The sequence below is a fragment of the Podarcis cretensis genome, assembly GCF_951804945.1.
Source record: "Podarcis cretensis genome assembly, chromosome: 3".
Taxonomy (NCBI): domain Eukaryota; kingdom Metazoa; phylum Chordata; class Lepidosauria; order Squamata; family Lacertidae; genus Podarcis; species Podarcis cretensis.
In genome coordinates, this window is record NC_137172.1 from 59,553,098 (window position 1) to 59,580,169 (window position 27,072).

At 42.4% G+C, this 27,072-nt stretch overlaps 1 protein-coding gene across 5 annotated transcripts in view; it reads right to left on the reverse strand.

The window, feature by feature from the left end:
- LOC307213538 (SAM and SH3 domain-containing protein 1-like) overlaps nucleotides 1-27,072 on the reverse strand; it is a 529,506-nt gene that overhangs the window by 95,367 nt on the left and 407,067 nt on the right. For all 5 annotated transcript variants that reach the window (XM_079971495.1, XM_079971497.1, XM_079971498.1 and 2 more), the window contains exon 2: nucleotides 2,983-3,111. In XM_079971495.1, coding sequence (XP_079827621.1) covers nucleotides 2,983-3,111 — 129 coding nt within the window. The remainder of the gene's footprint in view (nucleotides 1-2,982; nucleotides 3,112-27,072) is intronic.

Here is a 27,072-nt window from a genome sequence, read left to right on the forward strand (position 1 = left end):
AGTTCAGTATAAGCTGACTGGAAGCAGCTCTTAAGAGTTTGAGACAAGGATCTCTCAAAGTCCTATTTTCAGATGCTTGGAATTGAAGCTGGGACGTTCTGTGTCCCAAGCATATTCTCTACCACTGAGCTATGGCTCTTTCTTTAGCAATTCAGGCATGTCCAACTCCCAAGACACTGTGATCTACTCCCAGTATTAAAAAAGTAGCAGTGATCTACCCATTGTCATTGAAAGGACGAGGAATATGGCGTGCGTGGGATGGGTGGATTGCCCAGAGTTGTTGAGCTTTTTGAGGGGAGGACTTATTGTACACAATAAGGATCCCGCGATCTACCAGGATCAGCCGGGGATCTACTGGTAGATCAAGATCTACTGGTTGAACAGTGACTTCCGGGTTAGCGCCATCGGCGAAAAACCTTGTAAGCTAATAGCCTGGAAAGTTGTTTTGTAAAGGTCGAAATTTCCTTCATTTATAACCACTAAAACCCCTTTGGAAGCAGGAGAAAAGGGGGGGAAATTTGACTGTTTAAGCCTGCAGGAGAGGGAGTAAAGAAAAATAAGTTTCCACCGTCTCAAACCTGGGAACGGGGGTCAGAGACAGAAATTGTTAGAGACGTCCATTGACTGTGAATGGAACATTTTGACAGATAGCTAAAAAAAAAAAGAGAAACAAACAGATTCCAATGTTGCCTTTTGCATTCTAAAGAAACAAAATATTTGAAAATTGAAAGTAACTTTCTTTTGTTGGACATGTTTTAAAAAGATGGACACAAATAGAAATTGTCTCCTCTAGAGGGGGCTTGTTAAGTTGCTGCTGCAGTTTACTTGGGGACTTCACAGCTACGAGATTAAGATCATGGAAACAGACTGCGACCTTGAATAAAAATGTGTTTGGAAGAAGTCTTGGTGCTTGCTTTTTGCAAGACTAGCGCTTTGCTGGAGCAGCTGCATGAGAAGATGGATTTGATGAATGAGAAGTTGGATTTGATGACTGTTGTAGTCAGTGAATGTGGACAAACAGGGAATACTGACACAGAAATCATACAGGGACCAACTCAGGAAACTGGTTCGACTGGGCAAATGCAAGGGCAGATGATAATGGAGGAGGTTGCGGTTGTACCTCAAGCAATACAAATGGAGAGATCTGAGGCCCTGCAGGAGCATAAGCCGTTGTTTTGGAAGATTGAATTTGGAATGGGCCAGAGGGAGTCTGGAGCTGAGGAGGCTCTTAACTTTGGAGGGACTATGAAATACGCTGTTAAATATTTTTTGAATTATATTGATGACTGTGGGGAGTGGGACTGTGGGGAATGGGCTGGTCTGATGAGGGGAGATGGAGATAATTATGGGCTGAAATCCCCCAGAGACCTACTCCTCAATGAGAAAGGAAAGAAACCAAGAAAGAGATCAACAAAAGATAAGGAAAAGTGCAAGTATGAACAAGAAGAAGATCTGCAGAAGGAGCATGGAAGAGATTTAAGAGCCTCGGACATAAGACTACCAGGTTGATGGACTAGATGGAATGGACAGTAAGGACTGACATAACCCGAGACCAGGAAGAAGGGACGTTGGATGAAAATTGGAAGAGTCTATAAACAAAAACTTTTATTTTGGGATCTAGTGTAAAATTAATGAATATTAGGGAAAATGTTGGAATGAAACTGTCTGGCTTTAGTAGAAATGATATAAGTAGTTATGTATAAATAAGCATTAAGTTTTAAGTTTAAGGTATTTTACGGTAAGATAAGGTTAAATAAAGTAAGGCAAATTGAATAACAGAATATGAAATGGATTGTAAACAGGTCAGAATGTAAATATTACATTAAAGAATGTAAATATTAAGATAAATTAGTAAGATAAAAATAATGAAGGAAAGGATTTGCTGAAACAACTAATGAACAAAAAAGGGAGGTGTGAGGAGGTCAAGGAAACAAGCAAATGATAGATAAGATATGGAAAGATGGATTTGTTTTTAATTGTTTTTATTTTATTTTATTTTTTTCCATGTATTTTGTATTTTCTGTTTTTCTTTTTTTCTGTTTTATTCTTGTAACTTTTTGAAACATCAATAAATATTTTTTTTTTTTTTAAAAAAAGATCTACTGGTTGAACATCCCTGCGAGTTTAGCTAACACCATCGTCAGATTTGAACTGAGCAGCTTCTTAACCTAATATGCTTTAGAGCAGTGTGGCTAACCTTCTTTGGCCCAAGGGCCCATTCACCCTCAGCCAAACCACTGGAAGCCTCATGCTGGCAGTGGGTGTGACCTCACTACAAATGCACATGGACATAACACACATCATCCCCTTCCTCAGTAGATCCATGTAGATCAGCTGAGGAAAGGGGTGTTATTCCCCCCGTCCCCGGGCAATAAAATGTGATGACTGGTGAGTTGCCCTCGGGGAAGTGAGCTAGCTGGATAAATTTAATCCTTTCCACGCAGTTCAGTGTGCACCAAGGTCATCAGATATCATCAAGCGATGAACGTCAGCTGATGGGGATGCAAATCACCCACTCCACTCATTAGATGATTGGTGCTTCCTTGATCATCAGATCAATATACATCCCCATCAGGGTGCTGGGCTAGGCATAAAGGTTCAGAATTGTTCATCCACCCCAATCTAGTTTCTTTTTTTCTTTTTGTTGCCTCCATCAAAATCAGTGAGCTCTTGAAAGGAGTAGGGGCACAGAAAAAATTGCTTAGGAGATCAGTGTAAAACATCTAGGGGACAACAGGTTGGGGGAAGACTGGGTTAAAGTATAATTTAAAGTAAGTCCCCCTCCCCAGCCCTTCCAGAATATTATTAAATGGATGGATTTCTACTTAACAAAGATTGTATCTATGTATTCAACACAATGCAAAACTGATCTTGAATACCATTTTCCTAGACACGAGGCTAAACATTCCTGAGCTCTTAAAATGAGTATTAGTTTGCACTATTAATGCAAGTATCAGTGGGCACTATTACTTATCCACTTACCACATCAAGGTCTTGGGAAACCCTGCGTTTGCGAAGCTCTTCCATCCTCTCACATACATCAGTAAAGCAGGTATTATAATAATCTGCATATTGCTCAGCCAGGTCATCAATGTTGCCCAATGATCCATCCTATAGAAAAAATAAGAAAGGAATGGTTATTATTAAACCATTTTCATTGGACATGAATAAACTATTTTAAGTGCAATGTGAAGTTTGTCATCTTGATGTAAAAAGCTCTTGAAGAATTACAGTGACTACTACTTTTAAAGAACTGTTTCTGTAGACAATAACGTTTCCCCAATATTCAAGCGGCTTCCCAGGCAAACATGTTTGCATTTGAGCTAGTGAATGATGTCAAACCTTAAAAGCCATCCAGAAACTTCATAAGCAGTGTTTAAAAGCAAGAACAGATAATAAAGTCTTTATATTTATATTAGCATACAGGTTATACCTATAAACAACGCAAAGGTAGTCTGTCAATATACCAGAAGATTAGCAAACATAATAGAACCTGAAAGTTAATTGACTGAGCCAGTGCATATTTTCCTTCAGAACTTATTTTTACCTGTACTATAAAGATAAATGAAACTGGAAATACCAATTTCAAATTAATCCACAAAAGATTTACTGCTGTACTGCTCTGTCAATATTGAATCCATAGGATATGTGTTGAGGATATACTCTAAAGCATTTGAGAAAGCCACTTTTATTTGCACAATGCCATCACTTTATCAACAAAAATCTCCTGTCAAACCAGTGTTCAAATCATGTTGTTGGAAAGCACTGAAATAAAATGAGACAGAACGTAAGCATGCCAGTGAATTACTAAAGCAACACTAAGTATGATTGTTTAACTGGGTAGGAGGGTTTTTGTTTCTTTTAAATGGCTATAGATGTTCAGGGCATACTTAAGACTAGACTTGTACCTGCTATCAGAAAAGTTATTTGCCATGCTCTACAGTTACATTAAGCAATTCCAAATGTAGGTTTAAAATAGTTGAATGTTATGGTCCAGGACTCTGGAAACTTCTGGTGTGCTAACGGAGTGCCTGGGGCATCAAGGATCCTGATAATTGGATATATATATTGTTTCTGGACTATCTAGCAGCAAGACTGCTCTACTCCTGTCCCTCAAGTGTTTCCTTGCTAACACTCTTGGATACCAATGACCTCTTTTCCTTAGTTTTGGGCATACTATTTTTGCCACCATGCCACTCCCAGTTGCAACAAGAGACACACCAGTTTTGCCTGAGTGCTTGCTAGTTTTGCCTGACTACTTGCTGTAGAAGAAATTCAATGCCCCGTTAACTGAAGTCTAAGCTGTGGAGAGGTGAGCCTAAAACATACACTTTCCTGCAGATAATTTCATTCATGTTGTTATACCACTTTGGTGTTTGCCATCCTGGGCTCCTTTGGGAGGAACAGAGAGGTAGAAATTTAATTAATAAATAATTACAGAAATAAAGAAAATTATCGGACTCAAGGGCAAACCACATGATTATCATAAAATGTTGCTTGTACCTTAGTGTATTGGAAATCGCTATGCACTATCCCCAGATCCTGACACTGGACTATCCTTCTGTGCATTTTGCTGCTGCCAGCTTGCTGGTCTGCCAAGTTCTGCTGTTGACCTATTGCCGTGACTTTAAGTGCTACAGTCTTACCCCTCTCAAAGCTTCAATCAGGGGACTCATATTTCAAAATTTCTCCAGAAATGGCAGCACTACGGAAGAAGTAGCAAGAGATAGATAAGATAGAAGCAACACAGTGCTATTTAATTGGCTCCTATGAGCTGCTACCCACCTCAAAGTATCATAAATAGCATGTGGTCCACAGCTTTCGTAAGGTAAACAAAATCATTCACAACTTTGTTCTACATAGCTTGAATTGCATGAGTTTGTTATTAGACCAAGAAAGCCAGTTCCCTATCCACAGCTCATCATTATCATTCTTTACAGGCCAATCTGTTTTATTTTAACCTTCGAAAGCTTCCATTTCTAGATGTTATTTTACCATGTTGCTTTTAAATTACGAAAAGGCAAGCTGGTACATAAATTTAGCTGCAATCCCCATTCAAGTTACTTAGGCATATTCAAAGAATAATAGGTAGAAGTACACTTGAATAAACAGCTATAGGTTGCAGAATTAACTCTGAAAAATAAAGGCAGCTCCTCCATCACTCTCAAACACAATCCACAACTCACCACTATTTTCCTAGGAAATTTCAATCTATATAACTTATAACTATAACAGACCACCTTTGGGGAATTACATTCTTGACTAGATCAAGAAGTTTGAAACCAGCCATAAAGAACTGTATTTGTGAATCCTTGCATGAGCCAAGAGCTGCCAGACCCACAACGTGAAAGTAACTGGAAGCTCTGATTTATCCAGTACTTCAGCCAAAGATCAATCGCTTGCATGCAAAGTACCTGGCAAGCTGATTAGAAAAACTTCTGAGCCTGTAGGTCTGGCAGATTAAATTCCAAACAAGGATTATTATTTTTAACCTGTTTACCCAACAGTAACCTTATCACTTGTTCACTTGGAACTGCCACACTTCAAACAATATAACAATGCCAACATGAACAACAAGAAGCTTAACTTACTTTTATTTTCAGTCTGCTCTATTGTTTATGAGTCATAGCTAATGCTTGTAGATACACCAGCACTAACAATATCTAGTTTCCAGGCCGGGGAGATATGTACACTTGTTAACATGAGCTTTTGCCAATATCATCTCTGCTGCATTGGAAATTCATTCTATAGTTCAACCTTTGCCAACCTGGTGCCCTCTAGGTATATTGGATTACAAGGACTATGGTAGCTGAGGCTAATAGGGAGCTGTAGTCCAAAATGTCTGGAGGGCAGCAGGTTGGCAAACGCTAAATGAGAGCTGCTTCACTGGCAGAAACTTCTTCCAGAAGACATATTGCATAATTGATCCAACTCTTGAATCAAATAAGTTAAAACTTTAATAAAAACTAATAAATGTGCTGTCTGCTACTACATACTGTTTCACAGCATGTTCACAGAATGCAAGGCTCAGTATAGAGGAAACAGCCAGGTGAAAGAAAAAATCCTATTTTAAGAGAGAAGAAGCAAACACCTAGTAAAAGTAAAGAACTTATAGCACTTCAGAACAGCAGGTGTTCAACACTCCTTTTGAGATTGTCATTTGCACTGGAATATTCCCTTCTTATAAATGCTTCAGATTTTTTGCAACATAATACCATACAGCATAAATGATGGATTGCTATTGAATTCCTAGAGAATTAGTCTGGGACTATGTGAATACCAGAAGCAACCATCATGATTGATGTTAATGGAGTGAATAACAAAGACAAGTTATAATGATCTGGTACTTACTGAGCTAGATTTATTGGTCACCACACACCAGCCTGATGAATGTACTGGCAACATCATTTGTACTTGATGTTAAAGATAATAGGAAGTAGCGTTTTGTCAGGCATCTTGTATTAAGTAAATGAAATAAGCTTTGCCAAGAAAGAGTCTTCGGCTCAGATTTTTGTTTTTTAAGCCCAACCTAACTTAAGAACATTTGTGGAAGAGCCCTGTGCTATGGACAATCATCAATAATCGGCAAGCCTTAGAATCTACTAGAGTTTACATGAACATATTGACAAATGGGCAAAGGTGGGAATCTGATGTATAGTGGGGGCACCTCAGTGCTTTAATCTGATCTCTAGATGCGGGAAAAAAATTAGCATGATAAGGGCAACCTGCCTCTTGGCAGGATAGATGTTGAGGAGGGCTGCTATACATCATAAGACTGCTTCTAAGAGAGGGATTATTATATTTTTAGTAAATCTAAAGCTAAAGTGCATCAAGTACCAGTTTTGAGATATTCTTACATGCCATTTGAACTTGTGCATTATTGCTGGTTTGTTGGGCCAATGTAAGGAAGAGGGAAATGTTAGCCTTCCATGCATACAGATTAGCCAGTGGGCCATCAGCAAAATATCTCCTGTATCAACCTGCCTGTGTATTAAGATTGTCAGGAGGCCATTCTCAGTATGCCCATCTTTAGGAGAATTGCATTACATAGTGTTCTCTGTGGTGGTGTCCCAACTGCGGAATGCCCTCTTGAGGGAGGTATGCTTTTTGGCACCAGGTAAAAACCTTTGTTTGTCCAGTCATTTTAGATTATGGTATTTTTAGCTAATTGAAAGGTTTTATTCCTCTTAATTGTACTGCATTTCTTGTTATATTTTATATTGTATTTGGATAGTTCATATTCCTTTCTATACAACTCTGCATCCATTTTTGGATGAAGAGTGTTTCATCTGTTTTTGCTTCTGCTAAAGCAGGGTTTCTCAAACTCGGCCCTCCAGATGTTTATGGCCTACAACTCCCATGATCCCTAGCTAGCAGGACCAGTGGCCAGGGAAGATGGGAACTGTAGTCTCAAAACATCTGGAGGGCCAAGTTTGAGGAAGCCTGTGCTAAAGAGTCGATGCTAGCATTTGTCCCAAGATACAGATAATACATTGAAATAGTGGACTTGGCTGGAAAGACATGCTTTTCTCATAATAGAGGAACTAGAAAATAGAGAAAGGGTGTTCCTCCTGTAAAAAGCTTTGCATGCTAAGCCCTGACTATAGATAGATAGATAGATAGACACCATTTGAGCTAACTCGAGACACAAGAGTCACTGTGTGGAAAGCCATTGCAAACATTAGCAGTTTATCTTTAAGACTTCAGCCTGAATAAGAAAGCCAGTCATGAAAAATTATGTGGAATATGATCTTACATTGCACTAACATATGTTTGGTTTGGATAGCATAAGAAATGCAAACAGGAATGGTAAGATCTAAGACTCGGTAAATAAGATACAGATTTCTTTCTAATTGCTACACTGAAAACACCTGGATATAATTTATATACGGTACTGTAGTAAAGTTTTGTCTCTCCGACAATAATCTGCACAGACCTTTCCAAAGTCAGAAACTTTTTCTAGCAGAGCTGAACTTGGACAATTGGAGAGACCATGTTTAACATACCCAACACAGAAGCTATTGTAGGATAAATTTAAACTACACAAAAATCTACACTTGTCTCAGTTAGCATTCATACCTTCTAACTTGTCCTCATTGTTCTCCATTAGAGATGGCAAGCTCACACCCACTCGCAAGCTCACTGGCTTGGCCAAACAATAACTTGTCTTATTTTCCAAGACAATCAGGAAACAGGATATTAATAATAACATAAATTTTACCAATAATAGCATTATCCTTTCCATTTTCCTTTGAATTGTTTATGTCTATGTATACATAATGAAAAAGAAGTATATAAGTTGCTGTATATTACTTTCTTTAAAATACATGCAGCACCCTTAACCTATCAGCTTCTTGATTCCTCCAAATGCCCTGCACCCATTAAATACTTCCTGGCCAGTGGCAGCAAGAGGAGTGATGGCTATGCAGAATGCCAGGTCACTAGAAAGAAAGAGGAGAAAGGAACAGACCTTCCTCTTTCCCTATCACCATGTGCCACCCAACACTGCTAACCGGTAACTATTTTGAGGAAGCAGGTAGGGTATTCTTGGGATCACAAAAGAATGCTGGAATTCCTTATCTCTGGCTCCAATTATACTTCATGTAAAAATAATAATATTGAGGCTTGTAAAGCTCACCTCTTCCTTAAGGCAAGTCTTATGTGCCTCTGAAGCTCATATCAAAGTCTGGGCTCTGCAGGCTCCACAGCCATTTCTACTCTCCCTTGATTATGCCTTCTTTATGTTCTCTTACTGGAATAGTTAGTGTTTGCCACATGCCAATGTACTGCCTAAACGTACAAGTTACATTTTATATTCTCACTTAATTGTCAGCAGTGCTTTTGTGAAAGTCTGCAGTAGTTGCATTTGGCTCGTTGATCTTGAAAGGCTATACAGTGGTACCTCGAGTTACAAATGCCTCTGGTTGCAAACGCTTCAGGTTACAAACTCCGCTAACCTGGAAGAGTTACCTCGAGTTGAGAACTTTGCCCCAGGATGAGAATGGAAATCGTGTGCCGGTGGCACAGCGGCAGCAAGAGGCCCCATTAGCAAAAGCACACTTCTAGTTAAGAACAGTTTCAGGTTAAGAACGGACCTCCAGAATGAATTAAGTTCATAACTAGAGGTATCACTGTAACTTAAACTGCCTGGTGATTAAACTGCACAGTATGAAAATACACGCATTACTCATGTTGCTCCTTTTTTGCACTGAACACTCCCACTCTCCACTTCTGACTCCATACATAATACCAAAAGGTTTAAATTTTACAGAATATCCTTAAATAGAAATATTGATAGTCAGCTTAATCTGAAGCTTAGAAAACAGCCCGACATAAATGTTGAGCTACATTTGTTTTAGTTCTTTCATATTATACTATGAACACTCAAATTTCTCATCTGCACAAATAATTACAGAAACACAAATACAATAAATCACAATTCCAGTACCATATGAAGCATTTAGAAAAACCATGCTTTAACATGATCAGCTAAAAAAGCAACACAGTTGTTTAATTTTAGTGGTTGCACATGTTCATCTCAAGAGATATTCAACAGCCTCGATAACTGTGTGTCTTCTGTACCAATGAGCTATGTACAGCAGCAAAATAAAAGGATATGAAAGCCCCAGAGCAACTTTTCTACCAAGAGGCAAGCCTAGAATCACTATACCAAAATTATAATAAAAAAGAAAATAGGAAGTGTGGTTTCTGAAGTAAGAGACAGTGCAAAATTCTAGAAGATTCTTTTTTTAAAAAAAGAAAAACATCTGGAAAACTTAGGCATAGCCTGAATGCCTGTTTGCTTCTATCAGCTGTTCCATCTGCTCACCAATTCCTGTGCTTCACAAGTTTAGGAGCAGCTGGGTTAGAACATATCATATGAATATGTTCAGACATTAAAAAAACCACCCCCACTTCAGAAAAACACATACCAATATCCTGTTTTTCATAAACAGTGATGGGGCCCTCTAGAAGTTGCTGGGCTACAATTCCCATCATCCTTGACCATTGGCTATGGTGACTGGGGCTGATCAGAGATCACTGGCAAGTTACTTGTGACAAACTGAGCCCCCACAGCAGCTATTTTGTGTACTAATGTACCATTGTACTAATGGGAGTCTTCAAAGGCAATGAATCCTTCATGGGCCCCCCCACTCCCCACCTGATTGGAAATGTAAACCGCTGAGAACCACATGGATCCATTCCTTAGACAAATCCCTATTATAATTTCATACATTCTACAGTGTAACAGAGGCATTATACAGAATCTCTCATATTCAACCTGCCTATAAAACTAAAACAGTTATCTCCAATCATGAACAAAAATGATTAAAAAAAACACTTTTAAGAACATTTGTATGAAAATGTCAAGTGTTTTAATTATATTATGGTCCAGTGGAAGGTTCAGCAATCTTGATATCTCACCAAACTACTACAGGGGTTTCTTTTTTTGGGGGGGGGGAGGTGCAGTGATGTTCATTAAGATAAATGAACTGATGACATTTCTGCCAATTCTGGGCATTCTTAGAATTCCCACCTACAGGTTGTAGCTAATGGTTTTCTCCATCAATTTAATTTTTCTCCCCCTTTGGTGCACCACTACACAAATTTGTTGTCCTGGTTATCAAGATCTATGCTAAGCATATTGAGAACACAGGTTAAATGCCTGACCCCACTTACCTGGGTGCAAGCTCTGTTGAACTGATTAAGACTGGTTTCTGGAATTGTGCTGCTTTAAAAAAATGTATTTATCTAAACAGGTACTGTACTGAGAGGTATTATGATTAGTGTGCAACCACAGAAAACAGACATATCTAAATAATTCCCTCAAACTGTACTGTACACTCCTAACTTGCTTTAATGCTACAGTAGTTTGTGTCCACTGGTGTTATGCACTTTGCAGATGAAGCCAGCTATTTACAACACAGGGTGCAAGAATACTTGCTACCCAGCCTAATCCCAATGACCTCAGATTCCAGTAAGATATACATGCAAAGTAAACATGGACTGGTTTTTACAGTCATTTTTTTAATCAGAAAACAGATTTATCATATTTTTATCCCACTCTTTTCAATCTAACAACTCCATGTTGTAGGTAAGGCTCTGGCCCAAAGTCAGTCAAACTGATTATGGCAGAAATATGTTCCCTTAACTACCAACGTCATGAAATACAGCTTCCGAAAACGCCTATTATCCAAATCACATAAAATTTCTTATTAGCAGAACAGAAAGGGTACACAAACAAGAATTGTGCATTACAGCTATGCTAGCTGCAATCCACCCACTTCCAGAAAGAGTTCCTGTGGAAATCCTTAACTGCTACAAAATTGGGTGTTACTGCCTAAGGATATAAACAATGACATACTGTTTAGTTTTTCAGCTTACAAAGTCAAAGGGGCTATACAATTCTGGAAGTACAGAGACAAAAAGGCCGCATTTTAATAACATGAGTACGAGGAGTTGTTAGAATAATTCACAAAAGTATAACTATGACTGGTAAATCAATTAATTTTTTTCTGTTGTTCTCTGAGGGCCTTAGGAGGTAGGAAGGCAGATATATTGAGGTTTATAGCCCAATGGCAACTAGGCCACATTACATCACACAATAGTCTTGTTCAATCACTTAACCAATCAAGTGTTTATTATAGTCAACCAACCAATAAACAATATATATGAAAGGGTCTGGGGGCAGGAGTTCACAGCACCATTGCTTTACTGTGTTTGTTTGTTTGTTTCTCTCAAGTTCCAGCACTGGTTTCAGAATCTGGTAAGTTATCATATTAGCAGCATTACTCTCAGGGAAGGGAGAGTTATAGAGGAACTTCAGGATCCCAGGTAAGTGGGTTCTCTGGCTCTGGGACAGGCAGAAGCTCAACCTGCTTTCTGATAGGTGGGGTTATTGAATTTGTACTCAGTGATGACAGCTGTCTCCAGTCCTAGCTTCGCAGGCTTCTCTGATTATCCACCCAGATGTCGTTTCTGTCTAGACCGAATTCAGTGGAAAATATGGGATATAAATAATAATTAGGCTCTGGTGTCCTCGGCCTGCCCCAAGTCAGCAAGTATGGGGTAGAACGCCCATGGGATAGCCTTTGTCTCTCGGTTCTCTTCTCCTCTTGACCTCACATTTCTCTACTCCCTATTGACTCTACCCTCCATTCTCTCTCATACACCTCTTGCCCTTATTGCTCTCCCAGGGGGAGGCTTTCTGAAACCTCATAGCTTCTCTGTAAAATTACTCCAGTATCTCTTACTAGCCCTAAAGGGTCTTACCAGGGACCAGATAAAAGTTGTCCAGTTTTCACCGGTCCATCTTTCTCTGGACTTCCATGTCCTGTAAGCACTTCCTGCCTGTGAAGCTCTTTATTTCCCTTTCTCCTCATAGACAAGACAGACAGCTGTGGTTTCAATGAAACCAGTCTGTCATGAAGACACACTTTCCTGGTAGCAGCTGCCTCCCTCTCAGCGACAGTGTGGTGACCATAACACTGTTCAATTCCCACCTGATTGCAGATCAATCAACAGCCTGGGCTTACAATAGTTTGGGCTTACAGCTGAGCAGACAGCAGCATTGCACTTCCCCAACAGAAATTGCACACCAAGTGGGTAAGGTGTCTGTTCCTTGGATCAGCTGCCAGAAGGTCACATAAGCAGAGAAAACAATATACAAAAATACCAGTGATACAAGGTCAAATATCATGGATCTCAGTACAGTACTAGAATTTGGCTTTTTACTGTCCCAGCCAAGCAGAAAAAAATCTTATGCACAAATACTATTCTATTTGGGAGGAATAATGCACCGTTATCCAGGGGGGTTCAGCTCATTTAATTAAAACAAGTACAATCACCCTCCTGTGGGCTTTAAACTGTGAATATCCATTTAAATATTATTTAGATGCATATCTTCTAAGTACTGGGGCCTGTGCTGAGCTTCATGTTTATATCAATTAGGGATATCAGCGGGCTAATAAAAGCTTTATGTCTTGCCAGTTTATAAGCCTTTCCACTCTTGGATCTGGAATTTTTATTCCTTTATGATCTTATATGCGCATATTGCTTCATCATGGCCAAAGTGCCTGTTGATGAGGCTAAACAGCCGGCTTTTTCTCAAGTAAATAGAATTTAATATCTCACACCAGCAGAAAAACATGCTGCATTTTTTAAAAAATGTAAAAAAGCAATCAGCATAGCATTGCACATGGCCCTGGTTTGCCTGAGGCTTTAAATCTATAGCAGCAGTCAAGAACTAGATAGGCCATGAGATCAATATAACACTGGGTACTAGGGTGATGGACCACAGCGCCTCCCTCGATCGCTTTGCCTTGTACTGCAATCTTTCTTAATACAACCTTTCACCCATATCATGTAGCACTACCAGGTCCTGACTAATATTAGGCTCCAAAGGGAAAATGTACTGTAGATAGTTTCCAGTTTTTCATCCCATGGATTGAGTTATGAAAGTGAGAAAACATGACAAGTCTACAGCGGTTTGGATAAGAGAATAAGCAAATGCTGAGGAGGCATCCTGGGTCAATACAAAAACAGGGCCTAATAGATGCTACTCACATAAGCGTTTAAAGTATGCGTTAATCCACATCATGACAGCAGATGTTTTGGAAAGCACACATATTTGAATCTCAGTCCTGATATCTCTTAAGCTACTCATAGTCGCAGATGTGCACTGAGCCATAAATAGATTTCTCTGTTGTGAGTCGAGATTAGTGAAAATCTTGATCATCTGAGAAGCTTACTATGTCACTTGAACATTTCTGACTGCGTGTGCACATGTGCGCACACATTTATACTACTGTAATGGCGCCTTTTCACACTGCCTTCATAATTTGGCTCATTCCCATTATGCAAAAATGTATAGAAGATGACCTGGGCCACTTGGGAGGAGCCAATGCTGTCGCTGCTTTCCACACCTGTGCTGCTCTAGTTCCAGGAGGGGCAGTGCTGATAACAGTGATAAGCTGCAACACAGGGTTCTCCTACATGTCATTTCCCCCCTTCCTATGCTTTAAAAATAGGCTTTTCAAAGTACTTATTGCTAAATTTAACTACTGTTTTTGATGTTTTAATTTATTTTTTGCATTCACATTTTTATCTGTAAACTGCCCTGAAAACTGACATCAAAGGGCAGTGTGGTGGGATAATGAGCTGCTTGTGCGTTAAAGCTGGATCCCTTAGAGCTCACTCAGTGTAGTGAAGCCCTGCCTTGAGCGGAGCCCTTCAGCATGGCTCCGTCAGTCGCTGGTAGAATCTGACAGTGGGCGTTTGCAGAAACGTTTCCAACATAAAAGCTGTTTCACGGACATGCGCCTCCTGGATTCCCTGCGTGACAGTTTCCGGCGGGGGGTGGGGGTCCTTAAAGGCTGTCCTGATACCTCCTCACTGTTCTCACTGGAAGTATCCCAGAGCCTCCCCTCCGACTCCCTTTCCTTTGGAGCTCCCGCACTCCCCCTACTGGTTCCCTCTTCTGCTGAAGAAATGTCTCTCCTATTCTCCTGAAGCCTTCTCACCACCTGTCCTTCCGATGGCAGTTCCCTGACATCCACCTCCCCCCCAGGGCCCCCTTCACCCCCTCCCGCCTCTTCTCTTACTGGCGGCGAGGACGGAAATCCCTGGAAGGAACTCCCCTCATCCTCCGAGGATTCAAACACTTCTAACCACGGCCTACCGTCTCTTTCCCCCTCTTCCTCTCCTTCGTCGGAATCTGTTTCCGCCTCCACTCCCGACTCTGGGAACCCTTCAAACTCCCCTTCCTCATCTGTAGTCCCGAAGTGTTCCCTCCTAAATCTTGCCACTGGTTGTGGTTTCCTTGGGAAACGCCGATGAAACGTTTCTATTAAAATCTCGTCTTTGACTTCCTCTGCCGGTACCCATGTGTTTTCTGACTCTTCCTCCCCCTCCCATTCTACCAAGTATTCCACCTGATTCCCCTTCCACCTGGAATCAATGATCCCTGCCACATCCATGTTGCGTTCTCTCTCTTCTATGACGGGTGTCCGGGTGACCTCCCTCTCATGTTCCCCCCACTCACATCCCTCTCTGTACGGCGACAGTAATGACCTGTGAAATACTGGGTGCAATTTCATGTGACTGGGCAATCGGAGTTTGAATGCTACTGGGTTGACCTGCTGTATGACCTCAAAGGGTCCCAACCGTTTGGGTCTCAATTTCTTACACCCTCCCTTGAACGGCAGTCCTTGGGTGGATAGCCACACCCGGTTACCCACCCTTATGGTTTCGCCTTCCCTCCTATTTCTGTCTGCTTGCTTCTTATATTCTTCTTTGGCTTTCTCTAAGTTGAGTTGGAGCTGACGGTGGATCGCTTCCATCTCTTCAACAAAATTTTCCGCTGCAGGTACACTCCACCTTCCCCCGCCCTCTCCTGGAAACGCCCGAGGATGACACCCATAATTGGCTAGAAAGGGACTCATCCCTGTGGACACGTTCTCCGCGTTGTTGTAGGCAAATTCTGCCAGAGGTAACCTGTCTACCCAATCAGTTTCTCTGTCCTTTACATAACACCTCAGATATTGTTGCAAAACCCCGTTTGCCCTTTCTGCTTGCCCATTTGTTTCTGGGTGCCTGGCGGTGGAAAAACTTACCTCCACATGCAACATGCTCATTAGTTTCCTCCAGAACCTAGAAGTAAATTGTTTTCCTCTGTCGCTCAAAACCCTCAAGGGGGCGCCATGCAACCTAAAAATGTGCTCCACAAACAACCTTGCGGTTTCTTCCGCTGTCACTGCATGTGAACAAGCTATAAAGTGGCACATCTTAGTTAGTAGATCTACCACCACCATGACCGCGGTTTTCCCTTTGGATCTCGGTAGATCGGTCATGAAGTCTATGGATACCATCTCCCATGGCCTTTCTGGGGTGGGTAAGGGTTCTAATAACCCTGCTGGCGCCAACCTCTCTCCCTTTGCTCTTTGGCACCTGTCGCATCCCCTGACATACTCCCGCACGTCTTCCCGCACCTTGGGCCACCAAAACTCCCTGGTAACCAACCACATGGTCTTGTGCTGCCCGAAGTGCCCCGCCGTGGGGCTGTCATGCAACTGTTTAAGCACCCGCCCTCTTAGTTCCCCATCTGGTATGTAGAGCGCCCCTTTGTAATATAGTTTTCCGTTCTTTTCCTCAAACCCCCCTGCGTTCTCACCTGTCTCCCTGAGTTCCCTAAGTTTTTCTTGGGCATATTCATCGTTTTCAATACCCTCTACCAGTTCTCTTTGCCCCACCAATGCCGCCCCACAAACCCAGTGGTCCTCTGAGATGATATGTCTTTCTTCCGCCCCTCCTTCCCCCTCCAAGTACTCAGGTTTTCTGGAGAGAGCGTCCGCCCTGACATTCTCAGCCCCTGGCACGTAGCGAATTTCAAAATTGAACTTGGAGAACTCTTGCGCCCATCTTACTTGTCTCTGGTTCAATACTCGGGCTGTTCTCCAGTATTCTAGATTTTTGTGGTCTGTCCGCACTTGAACCTTGTGTTGCGCCCCAATCAACAGGTGTCTCCATCTCTTGAACGCTTCGTGGACGGCGAGTAATTCTCTGTCGTACACTGTATAATTCCTCTCAGACTTGTTCAATTTCCTCGAGAAGAAGGCACACGGTCTCCATTCTGACGTATTTGCTCCTGGCTGCAGGAGCACGGCGCCCACCGCTCTGTCAGACGCGTCGGTTTCCACCCTCATCGGCTGCTGCAGATCCACGTGTAAGAGTTGTTCTTCCGAAGCAAACGCCCTCTTTAAACTTTCGAAAGCTCGCTGCGCTTCTTCCGTCCAGACAAATTTCTTCTTACTGCTGAGACAATCCGTGATGGGGGCTGTTAAATGGGCGAAGTTCTTGATGAACTTCCGATAGAAGTTTCCGAACGCCAAAAACCTCTGCACATCTTTCTTAGTTTTCGGTGGCCTCCATTCCAGCACCGCTTGCACCTTGCTAGGATCCATGGCCAGCCCCTTGTCCGACAACCGGTACCCAAGGAATTCCACCTCCCTGGTGTGAAACTGACACTTCTCCAGTTTCACCCACAGCTGGTTTTCTTGCAATTTGCTCAGTACCTCTCGTACATCTCGCACATGCTGCTCTTCATCCTCTGAGTACACCAGTACATCGTCCAAGAACGCAGCGCAGTTCTTGTACAGCAATGGTCCTAGTACGTGATTCATGAATGATTGAAATACTGCTGATCCCGCCTGGAGGCCGAAAGGCATAACGCAGTACTCAAATGCTCCCAAGGGGGTGAACATAGTGGTTTTCCACTCATCTCCCTTTCTCATACGTATCAGGTTATACGCCCCCCTCAGATCCAGCTTGGTAAAAATCTTCCCTTTTCTCACCCGGGTCAGAATGTCATCGATTCTGGGCATAGGGAAAGTCACGGGTTCGGACACTGCGTTTAGGGCCCGGAAATCCACAATTAATCTCGGTTTGTCCGAGTTTTTTTTGTCCACAAAGAACACTGGGCTACCCCCCACCGCTCGTGACTCCCTGATGAACCCACGCTTGAGGTTTTTGTCAATAAACTCCCTTAGCTCCTGCATCTCCCTGTCAGACATTGCATACACCTTGCCCACTGGCAATTGCGCTCCTGGGAGTAAATTGATTTGGCAGTCAAAGGGTCTGTGCGGGGGTAGTTTATCTGCTTCCCTTTCGCTGAAGACGTCGGCAAAATCTGCATATTGTCGTGGTACCCTACCTTGATCCATTGCTTCTATCTTTGCTAACGTGGCCTGAGTGCCTACTTGGCCCCCTTTTTCTGTGCAGTGTCCCATACAATGTGCTGACCCAAAGGAAACCACTCTCTGATGCCATCCCACAAGCGGATCATGCAGCGCTAGCCAGCTCATCCCCAAAATGATGGGCGCTCCTCCCAACGTGGCTATATTAAACGCTATCCGTTCCGTGTGTCTTGCCACCCTCATTGTCATGGGGACAGTCTGCTGGTCTACTTCTCCCCCCAACAGCGCCCTCCCATCAATCGTGGTCACCTGCAGGGGATTCTTTAAAGGGATGGTCTGTATCTGATGTGCGGCTGCAAACTCCTTACTCATAAAGTTGCAGGAGCTGCCTGAGTCTAATAGCGCCTTCACCTTTAGTGGGTGTCCGTTTGCCAGCTCCAGCAATACCTCTATTACAAGAGCTGGTCTTGGGGGTTCTGGCGTGGGCACATTTACTGTTCCTTGGCCTGGCTGCTGTGCCCCGTCGGTGGCAGCCAGGCGTTGGCTTTTACTTGCTCCTTAGCTCCTTCTCCCTCCTCCCCAACAGCTCCCGCCATTCCTTGCCATTCCTTTCTTTGCGGACAAACTCTGGCAAAGTGACCTGGCTGTTGGCAGAGAAAACATTTCTTGGCGCCTTTTCCCTCCTTCTTCCGCCCTTCACTGGGGTTTGAAATTGCGCGCGCGCGCGCTGTTCCGATTTCCATCGGCTCTGCTGGCAGAGAAGGCTGCTCTGGCATCTCTGGAATGCGGAAATCCCTCCAACGCTCCCCTTTCCCTTCCCGCTTCTCCAAGGCTCTGGCCTCCTGGCGTGATCCTATGGCCAGCGCTGATTTAGTCAGATGGTCCATAGACTCCGCCCTGGGCCCCCGGGAAAGTTCATCTTTCACTGCCGAAGATAGTCCTTCTTCGAACAGCATTTGTATCGGTTCCGCTGACAAATCCCAACCTAATTTATGGATCAACATGGTGAACTCAGTCCAGTACTCACGGACAGATCGGTTCCCTTGTTTACACGCCATTAACTGCCTGCGCGCCACTCCCTGCTCAATCTCGCTGGAAAACATCAGATCCATGGCGCGAAAAAACTTCCTTGTGTCCCTTAGGGCTTCATTATTGGCTGCCATTAGTGGCCTCACCCAATGTTTTGCCCCGCCTTCGAGATGGCCAATCACATAAGCAACCCTCGATTCCTCATCAGGAAAATCATCAAACTGCAGATTGAGGGCATATTGCATCTCTGTCCTGAAGGCTTGATAATTCCTGGGATCACCCCCAAACTTCTGCACCAGTCCAGGCACTTTCCTCGAGAGCTGGGCGGCTTTCCCCTTTTCTGCATCATGAGCCCTCCTCTCCTCCAGCCTCGCCGTTTGCAGAGCTAACTGTACCTCCAACATCCTGTACCTTTCTTCCAGGCTAGGACCGGCTGCAGCTGCTCCCCCATCTCCGGCTCCGGCTGGGTTGCTCATGATGCCTCTCTTTGCACAAGCTGCTTTCAGGGACTGTCAGATTGCTGTGGTGGGATAATGAGCTGCTTGTGCGTTAAAGCTGGATCCCTTAGAGCTCACTCAGTGTAGTGAAGCCCTGCCTTGAGCGGAGCCCTTCAGCATGGCTCCGTCAGTCGCTGGTAGAATCTGACAGTGGGCGTTTGCGGAAACGTTTCCAACATAAAAGCTGTTTCACGGACATGCGCCTCCTGGATTCCCTGCGTGACAGTTTCCGGCGGGGGGTGGGGGTCCTTAAAGGCTGTCCTGATACCTCCTCACTGTTCTCACTGGAAGTATCCCAGAGCCTCCCCTCCGACTCCCTTTCCTTTGGAGCTCCCGCACTCCCCCTACTGGTTCCCTCTTCTGCTGAAGAAATGTCTCTCCTATTCTCCTGAAGCCTTCTCACCACCTGTCCTTCCGATGGCAGTTCCCTGACAGGCAGTATAGAATTTACATAAATAAATGCAATTAGCATACTGGGGCTGATCTACAAGCATTATTACTGCATTCACAGCAAACTACTTTTCCTCTTCCCAGAAGTTTTAAAAAATAGTAATGAATTCTGCAAGTTTGCAGCAGAAGCTGGTCATGGAAAGCACTGATTGATGGCATCCAACAGGTCACCAAGAAGCCTTCACCACTCAGTTTCCAGAGTAGTACTGCATTATTTAAAAAGCTTCTTTTTATTTCCAAGCTAAGAGACGAATGTAAATATGTATAAGCATTTTACATGACACTTTACAAATGTTCAGTGAAGGACAGGCAACCTGCCTTAAGCATTGGTGAAGAAAAAAGAGTAACAGCTGAAGCAGTGCTGGATGCATGTACATTTGTCAAACTGCAAAGCCAGGAAGAAAGCAGACTTACACCACAGCTGAGGGATCTGCTGTGGAGTTTTTTATTTTTAGAATTTTTATCCTTTAGTGTTTTAAACAATAGCCCTTTGTATAATGAATTAACCACAAAATCAAAGTTTAAAGAGATATTGGAAGCTATCTAGTCCAGTCTCCTGTTGTGCAAGATCTACAGTGCAGGAAGCAACAACAGCAGCCTTGACAGATAGTTATCTAGCTTCCACTTAAATACATCCAGCAAAGGAGTGCCCACCACCTACTGAAGCAGCCTGCCCCCTGCCCAAGTTTCTCCAAACACTTACCTGAAGCCTGCTTCCCTGCCATTTCCACCCACTGTTTTTCCAGAGCAACAGAAAATAAATCTGGTCTATCTTCTATGTGACAGCCCTTCGGATATTTGAAGATTACTATCATGTCTTCCCTTACTCTTCTTTTATAAAGGCTCAGTAAAACCAACTCTTTCAATAGCTCCTCATAGGATAGGCCTTGGTTTCCATCCATACCCCCCACCATTTTGATCATATTCCTCAGGACATGTTTCAGTTTAACAATATCCGTCTTTAAATGTCCAGCACTAGATGTGGCCTGGATAGCACAGAGCAGAACCATTGTTTTCCTTGATCTGGACACTATGCTTCTGTTACCTGTTTTATATGCGATGTTATCCTAAATTATCAGAAGTGTAAGGATCTCAAATACAGGTACATTTTGTGGTAATCAGACATGAAAGAAAAGTGAACCAAGTGAAATTGTCAGTAGCCAATACAGGCTATCAAGAACATTCAGAACCAGTATTTGAACTGCATGTCAAACAAACTTTTATAAACATGATTTTTTAGAATTTTACTACATCTCAAGTTTTTAACTTGGCACCCAGAACATCAAACAAGGATCCTATTTTCCTGTCACACCCAACTTGGAAAAAATATTTTTTATGTATTCATGGTGTTTCCTCTGTGAAATAGTACTATAAAGTCTGTCATGATTTCTATTAATTTATCCAACAATAATACAATTACAAGAAATACTTTCTTAAATAAAGTATCAGTTTCCAATAAGACTGAAAATAAGATCACATTTTGAACCTCTCCTGGAGTTGTTGAATCAATAATTCTAAACAGGGCAAAAGAAAAATGCTTCTCTTAATCCAAGAAAATTAAGACACATACACACATTTGGACTAAGCATCAAATATTCTGGAAGCACAACTTGTGCTTTTGATTTTAAGGTAAAAAGGTAAAGGTACCCCTGCCCGTACGGGCCAGTCTTGACAGACTCTAGGGTTGTGCGCTCATCTCACTCTAGAGGCCGGGAGCCAGCGCTGTCCGCAGACACTTCCGGGTCACGTGGCCAGTGTGACGAAGCTGCTCCGGCGAGCCGGCACCAGAGCAGCACACGGAAACGCCGTTTACCTTCCCACTATACAGCGGTACCTACCTATTTATCTACTTGCACTTATGGGTGCTTTCGAACTGCTAGGTGGGCAGGAGCTGGGACCGAACGACGGGAGCTCACCCCACCACGGGGATTCGAACTGCCGACCATACGATCGGCAACTCCTAGGCGCTGAGGTTTAACCCACAGCGCCACCCGCGTCCCTTTTTTATTTTAGTAGAGGTATTTAACATTAAAGAAAAACAATTTAAATATACTTTGTTCAAAATGAAATGTGCTTCATTCCATTTCTACCATTTTAAAAATTGTTCCATTACTGGTAAGGCCTCAAAGACTATTTTTTTTAAAAAACATATGTTCTTTCCCTATGAACAAAGACACTTTTGTCATGGTGGTGTGTTAAAATCTTCATAAGGCCCAGCTGCTTCTAAGGCATGGAAACAATTTTTGGCTCCTCTGACATTAAATGGGAGATGTACTTATATCAGGAAACACCTACATGTGCATTAGCCATCCTACTCCTTACAAATAGTGAATGGTATTTTGCTTAAGGATGATATACTTTAAATCCAATTTACCCCACTCCCACCCTGTTATACTTTGCCATCATTTAACCAGAACTGCATCCCACCTTTGTTGCACCTTTGCCAGCTATTCTCCAACTTGTTATATGAATTGTGACATACTTTGGACAGCTTCTTAGCATCCTTTGGTTAGGGAAGATTGATGGAGATCCATAACAACAACAAGAGGAGTTTGGATTTGATATCCCGCTTTATCACTATCCTAAGGAGTCTCAAAGCGGCTAACATTCTCTTTTCCCTTCCTCCCCCACAACAAACACTCTGTGAGGTGAGTGGGGCTGAGAGACTTCAAAGAAGTGTGACTGGCCCAAGGTCACCCAGCAGCTGCATGTGGAGGAGCGGAGACTCGAACCCCGTTCACCAGATTACGAGTCTACCACTCTTAACCACTACATCACACTGGCTCTCAAGGCCTTTTCTGTGACAGCCTCCAACTTTATGAAAAGTTTTTTTAAAAAAAATGAAAGCAAAGAACCAAGCAAACAGGGAAACTAGCAAGTGTAAAAGTTTGGGGAGGGGGCAGGAAAAAAATAATCAGAAACACTGGACAACTTTAGCTATAATCCAGTCAGCACTCACCAGATGAGATCATAACTGAAAGGAGTAATTAAGTTTTAATAAATATTTAAATTTATTACCATTATTTTATTGCAGAATTTATTGTAATTTTATTACAATGAATGTTGCTTTCATAAATCTCTTCACTTTTAACCACCCCAAGTTTCTTCTGTTTTTATATGATAGTGATAATTATCTATTGTTTTTAGGCCTAGATACTAAAACCTGCCTTTGTTTACTAGTATGTTTATTTTGATATTCAGCTTTCTTTCTTTCTCCCAGCTGTACCAATTGGCAAAAACTAATTGGGGACCATGAAGGAATGCGGGTGGCACTGTGAGTTAAACCACAGAGCCTAGGACTTGCTGATCAGAAGGTCAGCGGTTTGAATCCCCGCGATGGAGTAAGCTCCTGTTGCACGGTCCCTGCTCCTGCCAACCTAGCAGTTCGAAAGCACGTCAAAGTGCAAGTAGATAAATAGGTACCACTCCGGCAGGAAGGTAAACAGCATTTCCGTGCGCTGCTCTGGTTCGCCAGAAGCGGCTTAGTCATGCTGGCCACATGACCCGGAAGCTGTACGCCGGCTCCCTCTGCCAATAAAGAAAGATGAGCGCTGCAACCCCAGAGTCGGCCACGACTGAACCTAATGGTCAGGGGTCCCTTTACCTTTACCTAATTGGGGACCATAGGGCACAGAAGCTTGTAGTCTATCACTAATGCTAGGCATATTTTATCATTGTTTGAATAAAACTATAGCATTTATACTTTTATATTTCATGAAATACCTAACAGTACAATACTACGAAACATTTCATGTACTTGTTGTAGTAAGTTTGGGTTTGTAAATAAGCATACAATCCTAAGCACACTTCCTAGTGAACACTGTGGACCTTACTTCTGAGTAAGCATATCTAAGTGTGTGATGAGTATTGCACATATGGCATATATTCCAATCTTTCTGGGGGTATTTTTTTTCTGTGGAGAAATGTAAAATTTTTACCCTATGGCTTTCAGGTTTCCATGCATTTTACACCTCTAAACAGGTTGACAAACCAAGATAGTTGGAGCCATTCAAAGTCAGAATCCAGTAGTTTCCCAGGCATATGCCCATATTTTACCTGGAAACATTTAGAGTCAGGCCAAGTCATAGAGAATAAATCAGCTGCTAGAAAGAGGGGGCAAGATGGGGGAAGCAATGTTGTAGGTTAGGAGAACAATGCTGCCCTTCCTCTTCCCCTACCCTACAGTTTCGAATGATTCAACCAAAGGGCACCAGTGTGCACACCATGGTTTGAGGTCCAGTGCACCCTGAAAGCATTTGAAACGACTCATTTATTTTGGGTGTTTCATTTTAGGGCTGAAATCCTACCTCTGCCATTGACTCGTTTTCTTGGTCTTAAGTAAGACAACTTGTTGCCTTCTACTGCATTACTCAGTTTTCAACATCATCATCTGCAGAAAGCTTAGGTAAAGGGACCCTTGACCATTAGGTCCAGTTGTGACCGACTCTGGGGTTGCGGCGCTCATCTCGCTATATTGGCCGAGGGAGCTGGCGTACAGCTTCCAGGTCATGCGGCCAGCATGACTAAGCCGCTTCTGGCGAACCAGAGCAGCGCACGGAAATGCCGTTTACCTTCCCGCCGGAGCGGTACCTATTTATCTACTTGCACTTTGACGTGCTTTCAAGCTGCTAGGTTGGCAGGAGCAGGGACCAAGCAACGGGAGCTCACCCCATCACGGGGATTCGAACCGCCGACCTTCTGATCGGCAAGTCCTAGGCTCTGTGGTTTAACCAACAGTGCCATCCGTGTCCCGCAGAAAGCTTACAAATGGCATAAAGACATCATTGTATTCATCCCATGATAAAATAGTGAAAGGTATAAAACTCTGAACATGGAGGTTCAATTTAGTTATCATGGATGGAAATGGAAGGGTCAGGTAGGTGGAGTTTTGTTGGCTATAAGGGAACGGCTGGACGAGGATGGACTTGGTGGGCTTCCACTTTCTGGAGGCACTAACTGCCATTGGGTATGTCTTTAATTTCAATTGTGTGACAGCAAAATCTGATGAGTTGCTGGAATGTAACATCTTTGTTTTCCTAATTCCCCTTGTAGAATTCAAAAAACGTCATTTACTTTTCTTTGACATGAAAAACAACAATTTAAACCATAGATACTAATACATTCTTAACAGCCGGATTGTTTTACAGCCAAGTAAGACTCTACAAAAACACCTGCACTCATGAGATTGGTTTGTTTGTTTTTTAAAGCAGAACATACCTGGCTCTCTGATGCAAAGCCATTCAAAAGGGGCGTCACAAAAAGCAAATCAGACTTTTATATTAAATGATTGAGCTCTGTTGAAAGAAAGATGTTTGGTTGAAACATTTGTGTTATGGAAGGAAAAGCCTTGTATCAAATATTATCTCATTCAGCTGTTGGGCCCTAGAAAGAGATTAAGACAGTCTTGGAAATAAGTGTTAAGAGGTGCTCACACTGTCTCCTGCATACTCTTTCTCCTTCAGCTTCTGCCAATTTGAGAAAGTGTCTCTTACCAGTTACTGGAGAGCACAACCATGTGTGTTTGGTTTGATCCAGCAAGGTTATTCATATGTTCCTACAAAAGGCAAAAGAGAGGAAGTGCTCACACAGGACCAAGGGGGGGGGCGGCGGTTTCAGCTGCAATGTTTATTTTATTCTCCACAGTTGAATGAAATGCTTCACTGTACAGCTAGGTTAGTGTGAGTGAATTCAACATTTAAGAAAACAAGGGAAAATGTAGTAAGCTTAACAACGGACGGAAAAATTCATACCTGCACAACTTGAACCCCAATCATAAATATCTAGCCTGCACTTAAGTTTTTAATTGGCTTATATTCTTGTTTTAAATCTAGAATTCCCGAAGTCCCAATTGTTTTTCTATGTACTTTACTTGAATAAACTGCATTAAGCTGGGAATTATGTATAGTAAACAGTAGTGATCTGAAGACTCGTGTGCATGTGTGGAATGCACTTTGACAGAGGCTCATTTCCACACAGCCCTCAGCTGTACACCTCCCCACATCACATGCAGTTCTGGAGGTCTCTTAAACCTCATGACTGGCCTTTTGGGAAACACAAGGAAGTCTGTCAATACAAATGCCACATACAGCTCTCTGGGTGTTAATCAATTGTTTAAAATCCATATGTTTGAACTGTCTTAGGAGACAATGGGACAGTGCACCTTTATGGGTAAGGTCAAACTACTGGATAATTACCAGCACCTCTATAACCATCACCTGTGGTTATAGACTGAGAGCTTAATGCTTCTCCAAACTAAAGACAGTGAGGAAAGGGTTCTGCAGCAGGATCAAGATTAAATTAATTTTGGTTTGGGTGTAGCTAATGTGAATTCTACTGAAGATTTTGCTTAGCTATGGATTTGCTTTAAGAAAAAGCAACACTCATCTCCCAGGTATCTTCCTGGATCTATACAAGGGTGTCTTCCAGCAATCATCCAGCTTTTATAAAAAGCTAACTTTTGGGGAGATGTGGGACAAAACCTCAATTTAGCTGGGCGCCAGTCGCATTTTGCCTGGAGATGTTCAGGGACCACCCTTGGTGCCTAGCATTTCCACCTGCCTGGCTACAGTCAGCTGGTCTGCTGGGCACAGCTGCAGCAAAAGACATGCATCATTTGCTGCCATGCTACCCCCACCTGAATTGCCCAGCAGCGAAGGAGCAAAAGATGTGTATTATTTTTTTTTGCTGCCGGGTGAATGTGTTTGGCGGGGTATGGCGGTAGCAAAAGACACCTCTTTGCTGCCATGCTACCCTGTAGACCCCTGATTTGCCTGGCAGCTTTCTTTCCCCCCTGCAGGGCTGCAAAAACAATGGTGCCTAGACCTTTTGTTTTGGCGTCCACAACCGAGGTCCTGGAAGCCACATGGCTCCTATCCTAGTTTCTAACACAACACTGCTGACTGTTAAAAAAAATGTGGGTAGGAATGCTACAACATATGACAAAGTTATGTGTGCCAATAGTTAATATTCCTGATGCATATGTAAGCTGGCATTATTCACCTCAATACAGAGAAACTGTTCTGTTTACATACTGCTAGCAATAGCCAACTAAACCATAATGAACTTATGCTTTTTATTCACTTAGCATAGTTTTGCAAGCCTAAAGCAGACTATCCCAAAATGTTCTTCTTACAAAATAAAATAAAATTGTATTTTCCAATTAAGGCTCATAAATATTATATATACATATACTTAAATAGTATATTATTCACAAATCCATCCAAATAAAGATATCTAGCATCAGAAAGAAATTCTAACAGAAAATTTTTCTAAAGCATTTTATATCATAAGCAGAATTTCTTGTCCAACACTTTTCAGTAGTACTTATAAAAAACAGGAATAATCATCTAGAAAGTTCTGCTGCACATATCACACTGAAAAGAATGTTAGCTGGGTTATTCCTA